The sequence below is a fragment of the Heterodontus francisci genome, chromosome 44, assembly GCF_036365525.1.
Source record: "Heterodontus francisci isolate sHetFra1 chromosome 44, sHetFra1.hap1, whole genome shotgun sequence".
Lineage (NCBI taxonomy): Eukaryota > Metazoa > Chordata > Chondrichthyes > Heterodontiformes > Heterodontidae > Heterodontus > Heterodontus francisci.
In genome coordinates this window covers 10,226,590-10,238,140 of record NC_090414.1, presented here as the reverse complement: position 1 = coordinate 10,238,140, position 11,551 = coordinate 10,226,590, and the positions used below count along the sequence as shown (strand labels likewise).

Sequence of the window (11,551 nt, the reverse complement as noted above, 5' to 3'; positions counted from 1 at the left end):
GCTGTATGAGGCAGGACTACAGAGTTTAGATCTGATCCATTGGTTATGGGATCGCAGTTTGGCATGCAAGTCGTCTTGGGTTGTAGCTTCACCAGGTTAACACCTCATTTTGAGGTATTCCTGGTGCTGCTCCTGGCATGCCCTCCTGCATTCTTCATTGAACCAGGTTTGGTCTCCTGGCTTGATAGAATTGGTAGAGTGGAGGATATGTTGGTCCATGCAGTTACAGATTGTGGTTGAGTACAATTCTGCTGCTGATGATGGCCCACAGCACGTGATGGATGCCCAGTTTTGCATTTCTCAATCTGTTCGAAATCTATCCCATTTAGCATGGTGGTAGTGCCACACAGCACTATGGATGGTATCCTCAATGTGAAGACAGGACTTTGTCTCCACTAGGACTGTGCCGTGGTCATTCCTACTGATGCATCTGTGACAGGCAGTTTGTGAGAACGAGGTTAAGTATGTTTTCCCTCTTGTTGTTTCCTAGGCCAGTTCCCAGGAGGAATTTTAAAAAGCCAGTATTTCCGGTCTGATCTCTGTATTGCACAAACCTCGCAATTCGAGATCACTTGTTCAACGTCTCTGGATATTTTTGGCCACGAAACGGATGACTGAGCCCATGCTCTGCATTGCATTATACCCTTGTAGCCCTGATGTGTTCTTTCCAAGATATCCGACCTCACTGCGATTGGAATGACCAGTCTTTTGTTTTTCACGAGCGAATCATCCACGTTAGTGAAGTGTTTCCTGAATTTGAAGACGATGTTTTTTATCTTACCATTGAAATGTTGTTATGGTCAACCATATGTGCAAAATTAGTGCATACAAACGCATACCACACCCTGCTTTTGAGCGTGATGAATTTCTTGGAGCTTCTGTTAAATTGCTGGCTGTTGCGATGCTGTGTAGTGCGAATACGACTCTATCTCGTCGAAGACGTTAACATCCTGTTGCGTAGGATGGTCAACAGTTGCTGTTGATAATGCATCAGTAGATGTTTGCATCTTTCCTTGTCCATAGACCATCTGGTGCTTATATCACATCAACCTCAACCAGAATCTCTGAATTCTCCAAGGCATTCTTCCCATTTTCTTACTATTTCATTCCCATCCAATACAGAAACTAAGGGTTTGTGCTCTGTCTCAATGAGAACTTTGAAACCATAATATAATCTGGGAACTGCTCGCAAGCCCACGTGATTGTGACTGCTTCTTTCTCAATGACATGCAAAGCTTGCTTTCATCTCGGACAATTCTCTAGATGTGCAATAGATCTGTCCCCGACATCCATATGGCGGTTCTTGAAAAAATAACTGCCCAAACCCTGTAGATGATTTGTAATTATGGTTGATAGTCAAGGGCTACAGAACGCTAAGACATCTGGCAATATCAGTATTTCTTTGATTCTTCCGAAAGCCTGCTCTTGATGTCTATTCCAACACTGCAGTTGATCCTTCTTCAGGAGTTGTCTTAATGGCTCCATAACCAGCATTACATTGGGTAAAGAATTTGACAACTGATTCACTGTTCCAATGAGATGTTGGACTGAAGTAGGAATTGAAAATTTCTTAATGGCTGTCATCTTTTGTGCGTCACCATTATGCCGTTGCTACTTCCAATGTGCCCTAAGAAATGAATAGACATTTTCGAGAATTCACACTTTTTATTGAAGACAATTTAAATCCGCTTTTACCCTCTGGTCACGTTCTGTGACGGATTCCCCATGAACTGGGATGTCGTCCATATGGCATATTACTCATTTAGGGCCTTGTAGAATAGTTCTATGGACAACTTCAGGTGCGGTCGTTATACCGAATGGTAAACGATTGAAGCATATTCTTCTAAGTGGAGTGATAAATGACGGCAATAATCCTGACTTATCGTTCAAAGAAATCTACCAAAAGACACGATTCGCATCGAGTTTAATGAACATAATACTTCTGGATAACTTTGCCAAAATTTCGTCCACTGAAGACAATCGGATGAATTTCCCTGCCTCAGCTTTGTTAAGCTGTGTTAAGTCCACAAAGATACGAAGAGTGCCATTTGGTTTTGGAACAGTAACCATAGCTGAATACCACTCTGTTGGATTGGTTACTAGGGAAATGACTCCCATCCTGGTAATCCCTTCCAGTGATGTTCAGCTTGGTTCATCAACTGGTGTGGTATCTTCTTAGGCATAAAGATACAGACTGATCTGGCACCTCCTCTTAACGTGATGCTATACTTGGTCTTCGGTTTTCCAAGACCCAAATATAATTTTAAAATAGTTTAGAAAAGTCTGCTTTAGAAAACTCTGGCAGTTTAATTTCTTCCAATTTTGTGATCAGATGTAGGTCTAAACACGCTTTTCTGCTTAACAGAGAAAATGATTTGTTTTTCCAGAATGTACAGGATTTCCATTATCAACCTTCTCCTATATTGGAGAGTGCCTTGTAGTTTTCCCTTCACCATCAGTACAATCCATCCTGGACCATGTAACTGAGTGCCTGCTCGTTCTGAGCAATGTGTTGAAAACCAGAGCTCTCAGTCTGACAACACCGTGACACTTGGAAATGTGTCTAATTTGAAAATAGCAATATGTCCATCAACATAAATGTCTACCGTGCCTGATTGGGATCATTAAACTCTCCTAGGAAGTCTCCTGACTTATTTTCCAATGGAAGATGTTCCACTTCATTCACAGTTAAATGTGTGAAGACTTTTTGCTCGGCATATTTGTAAGAAAGGGTTTTACTCTGGCACATCTTTCCTAAATAGCCTGTCTTTCTGCTTTATTAGCTGGACATGGTTCACGCCTGTGCATCTTTTTGGTGCCACAGCACTGGTAGGGTTTCACGGAATCATGCACCTTCCCACCTGAATGTATCTACTTACCTGGAGATTGCATTTCCATCTTGGGCTTCAGGAACTACACCATTATCGGATTCTTTCGGGCCGAAGGCTTCTATTCAGCCCACAGGATGGCTCTGTTTGCTCTTTGGACCTCTGCCTGTCACACCATTAGAATCACTTTCTCGAGGGTGAGTTCTGTAATATGTCTGATAAAGACTCATCAGCGATTCCCACTACTATTCAGTCCTTTATCAACTCAGACCTCAGTTCGCATACTCACATCACTCAGCCAATCTGTACACATCATTAATGAAAGCGTCCACTGATTCGCATAGAGTCATAGAGTTATACAGCACAGAAACAGACCTTTCAGCCCATCATTTCTGTACTGGCCATCAAGCACCTATCTATTCCAATTCCATTTTCCAGCACTTGGCCCGTAGTCTTCTATGCTATGGTGTGTCAAGTACTCATCTAAATATTTCTTAAATGTTGTGAGGGTTCCTGCCTCTACCATCATTCAGCCAGTGTGTTCCAGATTCCAACCATACTCTGGGTGAAAAGAAAGTCCTCAAATCATCGATCAACCTCTTGCCCCTTACCCTAAATCTATGCCCCCTGGTTGTTAACACATCCGCTAAGGAGGAAACAAAATGTATTCCTATCTACCCTTTACACCACATAATTTTGTATACCTCAATCATATCTCTCCTCAGCCATCTCTGCTTTCAGGCAAACAACCCTAGCCTATTCAGTCTCTCTTCATAGTTGAAATGCTCCAGCCCAGGCAACATCTGCTGAATCGCCTCTGCACCCCCTCCAATGCAGTCACATCCTTGATATAGTTTGGCGACTGTATTGCACACAGTGCTCGAGCTGTGGCCGAACTAGCATTTTATACAGCTCCATCACAACCTCCCTGCTCTTATATTCTATGCCTCAGCTAATAAAGATCATATGCTTTCCTAACTGCCTTATCGACCTGTACTGCTGTCTTCAGTGATCTATGGACAAGTATACCAAGGTCCTTCTGACCGTCTGTACTTCCGAGGGTCCTACCATCCATTGTATATTCCCTTGCCTTGTTAGTCCTCCCAAAATGCATCTTCGCACACTTCTCAGGATTATCTTCCATTTGCCACTGCACTCCCATCTTACCAGCCCATCTATATCCACTTGCAATCCAAGGCTTTCCTCATCACTATTTACGACACCACCAATTTTGGTGTCATCTGCAAACTTACTGATCATACCTCCTATAGTCACGTCTAAATCATTATTGTACACTACAAACAGCAAGGGTCCCAGCACAGATCCCTGCGGTGCACCACTGGGAACAGGCTTTTAATAACTCTCTGCCTCCTGCCACTAAGCCAATTTTGGATCTAATTTGCCAAATGACCCTGGATCCCATGGGATCTTACGTTCTTGACCAACCTCCCATACGGTACCTTATCAAAAGCCTTACTGAGGTCCATATAGACTACATCAACTGTTTTGTGCTCATCTACACACCGATTCTGGATCAATTTTGTTTAAACTTTGATCTCTCCAGGATCTTTTGTTTCTTAAATTCAAGTATTTATCAAAAGCTTGTAAGGCATCACCAAACTTGTTTGTAGCCTCATTAATGCCTTGTCTTAATTGTATGTTTTCCTTCAAGAGTTAGAATTAGAATTAGAATATTACAGCGCAGTACAGGCCCTTCGGCCCTCGATGTTGCGCCGACCTGTGAAACCATCTGACTTATACTATTCCATTTTCATCCATATGTCTATCCAATGACCAATTAAATGCCCTTAAAGTTGGCGAGTCTACTACTGTTGCAGGCAGGGCGTTCCACGCCCCTACAACTCTCTGAATAAAGAAACTACCTCTGACATCTGTCCTATATCTATCACCCCTCAACTTAAAGCTATTTCCCCTCGTGTTTGCCATCACCATCCAACGAAAAAGACTCTCACGATCCACCCTATCTAACCCTCTGATTATCTTATATGTCTCCATTAAGTCACCTCTCCTCCTCCTTCTCTCCAACGAAAACAACCTCAAGTCCCTCAGCCTTTCCTCGTAAGACCTTCCCTCCATACCAGGCAACATCCTAGTAAATCTCCTCTGCACCCTTTCCATAGCTTCCACATCCTTCCCATAATGCGGTGACCAGAACTGCACGCAATACTCCAGGTGCGGTCTCACCAGAGTTTTGTACAGCTGCAGCATGACATCGTGGCTCCGAAACTCGATCCCCCTACTAATAAAAGCTAACACATCACATGCCTTCTTAACAGCCCAATTAACCTAGGTAGCAACCTTCAGGGATTTATGCACCTGGACACCAAGATCTCTCTGTTCATCTACACTACCAAGAATCTTCCCATTCGCCCAGTACTCTGCATTCCTGTTACTCCTTCCAAAGTGAATCACCTCGCACTTTTCCGTATTAAACTCCATTTGCCATCTCTCAGCCCAGCTCTGCAGCCTATCTATGTCCCTCTGTACCCTACAACATCCTTCGACACTATCCACAACTCCACCGACCTTAGTGTCATCCGCAAATTTACTAACCCACCCTTCTACACCCTCTTCCAGGTCATTTATAAATATGACAAACAGCAGTGGCCCCAAAACAGATCCTTGCGGTACACCACTGGTAACTAAACTCCAGGATGAACATTTGCCATCAACCACCACCCTCTGTCTTCTTTCAGCTAGCCAATTTCTGATCCAAAGCTCTAAATCACCTTCAACCCCATACTTCCCTATTTTCTGCAATAGCCTACCATGGGGAACCTTATCAAACGCCTTACTGTAATCCATATACACCACATCCACTGCTTTACCCTCACCCACCTGTTTGGTCACCTTCTCGAAAAACTCAATAAGGTTTTTGAGGCACGACCTACCCGTCACAAAACGGTGCTGACTATCGCTAATGAACTTATTCTTTTCAAGATGATTATAAATCCTGTCTCTTATAACCTTTTCCAACATTTTACCCACAACCGAAGTAAGGCTCACAGGTCGATAATTACCAGGGCTGTCTCTACTCCCCTTCTTGAACAAGGGGACAACATTTGCTATCCTCCAGTCTTCCGGCACTATTCCTGTCGACAATGACGACATAAAGATCAAGGACAAAGGCTCTGCAATCTCCTCCCTAGCATCCCAGAGAATCCTGGGATAAATCCCATCTGGCCCAGGGGACTTATCTATTTTCACACTTTCCAAAATTGCCAACACCTCCTCCTTGTGAACCTCAATCCCATCTAGCCTCGTAGCCTGATCTCAGTATTCTCCTCGACAAAATGTTCTTTCTCTGCTGTAAATACTGACGGAAAATATTCATTTAACACTTCCCCTATCTCCTCTGATTCCACACACAACTTCCCACTACTATCCTTGATTGGACCTAATCGAACTCTAGTCATTCTTTTATTCCTGATATACCTATAGAAAGCCTTAGGGTTTTCCCTGATCCTATCCGCCAATGACTTCTCGTGTCCTCTCCTTGCTCTTCTTAGCTCTCCCTTTAGATCCTTCCTGGCTAGTTTGTAACTCTCAAGCGCCCTAACTGAGCCTGCACGTCTCATCCGACATAAGCCTTCTTCTTCCTCTTGACAAGCGAATCAACTTCTTTAGTAAACCACGGCTCCTTCGCTCGACAACTTCCTCCCTGCCTCACAGGTACATACTTATCAAGGGCATGCAGTCGCTGCTCTTTGAATAAGCTCCACATTTTGATTGTTCCCATCCCCTGCAGTTTCCTTCCCCATCCTACGCATCCTAAATCTTGCCTAATCGCATCATAATTTCCTTTCTCCCAGCTATAATTCTTGCCCTGCGGTATAAACCTGTCCCTGCCCATCGCTTAGGTAAACCTAACCGAATTGTGATCACTATCACCAAATTGCTCACCTACATCTAAATCTAACACCTGGCCGGGTTCATTACCCAGTACCAAATCCAATGTGGCATCGCCCCTGGTTGGCCTGTCTACATACTGTGTCAGAAAACCCTCCTGCACACACTGGACAAAAACAGATCCATCTAAAGTGCTCGAACTATAGTATTTCCAGTCGATATTTGGAAAGTTAAAAGTCCCCCATAACAACTACCCTGTTACTCTCTCCCCTGTCGAGAATCATCTTCGCTATCCTTTCCTTGTGATGCCCCTTTAAGATCTTAGCAGTCGAATGAGCTAAGTACCAGGACACGGTCATGTGATTTGGAACCTGAGTCACTCTGCAACTGTTACACCTAGAGGCAGGTTCCATCAATAGTTAGATCTCTTCGATATGTACCACTTTAGCTATGATAAACTTGTATGAGATCTTCAGCCAACTGAAGTCCACACATCTCATTTGTGTTGGACCAGACAGCGGAAACGAACTCATTACAATCTTACTATCACGTCATTAGCAATGTGATGCTTTGATGACTGTGCTTTGGCCATTTCCTTCTTTCATCATGAAATGGAAAATTTCATCAACTTGTTTCTAATATTCGCACTCCTTCCACACACCCCACACACCCACCACCCCCGTCATCTTCACATGGGCTCCTCTGACTTCCCTTCCCTTCCTGGTATCTCCACTTTTAGGGGATTGTCTGTCCTCCAATATCTATTATAATCCCACGGACTCTCACTTGGTGCTATTTCATTTAGTCTTGGGCTCTATTCCATTCACACCTTCTTCTCACCTTCGATTCCAACCGCTTCCACATGCAACACATCAGCCTCTGCCATTTCCTCCACGTCCAGCTAAAACCAACAAGGAACGCATCTTCCCTTCCCTTCCTGTTCTTCGCCCCGCCCCTTGCAACACACTGCTTCACACTTCTGTCACCACCAACATCCAGTTTCTATCCCCTGCCCAGCACCTTCCCATGTAAGTGCAATAGATACAACATCTGCCCTTTCACTTTCTTACTTCCCAGGGTCCAGATGAAACAGAAATTGACTTGTGAATTTGTTCCAATTTGTTACTGTATTCACTGACCACCATGAAGTTTACTGTAACTTGGAAATGACGAAAATCAGCTCAAGTGATTGCTTTGCTGAACACTTCCTTTAAGATTGCAAACAGGACCCTCAGCCTCCAGTCACTTGCCCCTTTAATTCTACAGCTCGCTCTGACCTCTCTATCCTCGGCCTCCTGCACTGTTCCATTTGTAAGCTCACTGAGGCCGAGCATCATATGGCGGCACAGTGGCGCAGTGGTTAGCACCGCAGCCTCACAGCTCCAGGGGCCCGGGTTCGATTCTGGGTACTGCTTGTGTGGAGTTTGCAAGTTCTCCCTGTGTCTGCGGGGGTTTTCTCCGGGTGATCCGGTTTCCTCCCAAAAGCCAAAAGACTTGCAGGTTGATAGGTAAATTGGCCATTATAAATTGTCACCAGTATAGGTAGGTGGTCGGGAAATATAGGGACAGGTGGGGATGTTTGGTAGGAATATGGGATTAGTGTAGAATTAGTATAAATGGGTGGTTGATGTTCGGCACAGACTCGGTGGGCCGATGGGCCTGTTTCAGTGCTGTATCTCTAATCTAATCTAATCATATTTTTCAATTGGCCCCTTTACAGTCTGATGGACGCAATACTGAGATTAAAAGCTTCAGATCATAGCCACCGCTTTGTTCCTGGATGGCCTGTGTTTGTCATAGATGATGGCTCGACCAGAGTCACTGGAATGAGGGGACTGTCCCCTGGTGAAATTCCGGCCATTAACTGTATCTCTCTTTGTAGATACTGTCTGTTCACTGCTTTTATCAGATTTCAAGTAATCTTAGGATTTTGATTTTGCTCAAATAATTCGACTTGATTATTAACAGCAGCAGATATGTTACCAGGTGGGAGAGAGTGAGGCCAGAGTTTCAGTATGCCAATATGTTTGAATGTGTGACATTATGTTCCCCACTCGGAAGTAAGCCTGATAGACAGCCTTGGCTTCCAGTCGCACGACATGGACAGCATGTCCTAACCATGATCCCAAAGGGGAGTTGTCCAATCAGCAGTTGCCTAATCCCCAACCCCTGCGTTTTCTCCTCTCCTGAAGGAGTGGTCCCAGTCTGCTGTGAGTGTCCAAGCCCAGGAGAGTCCAATCCTGCACACTGGGGTGGTGCAAATCCCAGGCAGGTTGGAGGTTGGCGTGTCTGATCCACGACCCAATAGTGCGGGTGTTAATCCACACTGCGGATCATGGAGAGATTCCAATACCAGGAGTGATGAGGTAATTGTCAATTCAGAGTGTTTTTGTGCAGCAGATAGCATCTGATGGAGAAATCTACCCTGTCAATGGTAAACCTGGAAAGCAGGTTAAATCAGAGATGTGAATCCTCATCAACATATTCATCATGCTGACCCGCCTCCTGGTGCTGTTGAAGTTTCCCTCCTGACCCTCCTCATTTAAACCTGTATGTGGGCAGATTGGAGGCAGCTGAGTTCATGGTTGAGAAGTTTAAGTTTTAAACACTGACACTATTACAACCCAACCTTTTTTGGTGCTACATTCCGGTGCTTACTATCTTGGCTCATGCACAGACAAAGTCATTTCCAATATTTTTTCCATTTGCTCTCTTGCAGTTAATTTACTGGCGATTGTGATCCTGTCCCGGGGAAAGTGCGGACTCTCCACCTGCACCACTCGCTACCTGGTAGCCATGGCAATGGCGGATCTACTGGTCATTATTACTGAGGTCATACTGTGGCGTATCAGTTACTATTATCTCTCAGGATCTTTCGTGAACATCACCTCTGTGTGTAGTGTTATCTCTGTCCTCTGTTGTGCAGCCAGAGACTGTTCTGTCTGGTTCACCATCACCTTTTCCTTTGATCGATTTGTGGCCATTTGTTGCCAGAAGCTGAAAACTAAATATTGCACCGAGAAAACTGCGGCTGTGGTTCTCGCAACAACCTTCATTCTGCTCTGTTTGCAAAACATCCCCACCTACTTTATATTTGAACCTGGAGAGATAATCGACAATGTGACGTGGGACTGTTATATAAAGCCAAGCTATTATACTGAGGCTGGATGGGTGGAATTTGACTGGTTTGATATGGTTTTAACCCCATTGCTCCCGTTCATTTTAATTCTGTTGTTCAACGCTCTGACAGTCAGACACATTTTAGTGGCCAGTCGAGTCCGTAAGGGACTGAGCGGTCAGAGCAAGGGAGAGAATCGCAGTGACCCAGAGATGGAGAGCAGAAGGAAGTCTGTGATTTTACTCTTCACCATATCCGGCAGCTTCATACTTCTGTGGTTGATGTATGTTGTATATTTCTTAACTTATAGTATAGCAAAGATAAATTTCGAAGATTATACTGATCCTTTCTATATCTTTGGACAAGTTGGATTGATGCTGCAGACTCTAAGTAGTTGCACAAACACATTTATTTATGGGGCGACACAGTCCAAGTTCAGAGAGCAGGTTAAGAACGCCATGAAATATCCAGTTATATCAATTATTCAATTAATTAATAAACGAAACAAGTGTGAGCAGCCCAGAGGTGGGTTGCAGTGTTTCCAGTCCATGAATGTACAATAGCTGACAACCCCAGTACCTCAGCTTTGGTTGCTCTGATGGTGGAGGCCGAGTCCCTACCTGGTCCCCATGTTCTCTCTCCTCAGCTTCTATCAGTCTCTCCCTTAAAATCAGCTGTCATCACACCTCTCCTCAATAAAACAACCCTTAACCTCCGGTCCATGGAATCACTCTGTCTGCAACCTTTCCAGTCTAAATCCTTGCAGCTGTTATCATTTCACACTTGCATGCTTGTTCTTTCCACATGTCCATATTTGCATCAGGCCAATCAGGTCCCGCCCTACCACAATCGCAAAATGGTTCTTATTATAGCTCCAGGGCCTCTGCTAGAGCATCCAGGGCCCAGGGGCTCTGCATCCAAACATGCAAATATGCACATATACAATTTAGGAGCAGAAGTAGACCATTCGGTCCTTCCAGCCTCCTTCTCCATTGAATAAACTCATTGTTGCTCTATTTGTATTTCGAATTCCACACTTCCATCTACCCACGATAACCCTTGATCCCCTTGCCTAACAATAATCTATCTACGTCCACCTTAAAAATATTAATTTTTCCTGCCTCCACTTCCCTCCGAGGCAGAGAGTTCCAAAATCGCACAACCCTCTAAGAGGAAAAATATTCTCCTCAACTCTGTCCTAAAAGAGCATCCGCTAATTTTAATCACTCCTCCCTAGTTCTGGACGCACCCACAAGAGGAAACATCCTCTCCACATCCATCCTGTCAAAACCGTTCAGGATCTTATAAATTTCAATCAAGTCTCCCCTCACTCTTCTAAACTCCAGTGAAAACAAGGCTAGTCTGTCCGATCTTTCCTCATCAGACGACCCGCTCATTCCAGGTATCAATTCAGTAAACCTCCTTTCAAACCTCCAACGCATTTACATCCGTCCTTAAATAAGGAGACCAAAATTGCACACAATGGTCGAGCTGAGTTCTCACCAATGCCTGAATAATTGAAGCTTAATAACATTACTGTTATTTTATTCAATTCATCTCTTCATGAAGGATAACATTCCATTAGCCTTCTGTATTACTTGCTGCAACTGCATATTAACCTTTTGTGACTGCGGGGGCTCTGCAAGGGGATCTGGGGTCCCGCGGCTCTCCAAGAGGATCCGCGGTTCGCTGGGCTCTGTAAGGGGGCTAAATGTGGATTTGGGTGGTATCATTA

The 11,551-nt window shown here is 44.3% G+C and overlaps 1 protein-coding gene across 1 annotated transcript; it reads left to right on the top strand.

Moving 5' to 3' along the window:
* The first annotated feature begins 1,735 nt into the window (after positions 1-1,735).
* On the top strand, positions 1,736-10,816 carry LOC137355960 (mu-type opioid receptor-like). The gene is made up of 4 exons (XM_068021661.1): positions 1,736-2,122; positions 8,891-9,005; positions 9,418-10,341; positions 10,491-10,816. The coding sequence occupies exons 1-4, from the start codon at positions 1,736-1,738 to the stop codon at positions 10,814-10,816; spliced, it is 1,752 nt and encodes a 583-aa protein (XP_067877762.1).
* Positions 10,817-11,551: the final 735 nt, after the last annotated feature.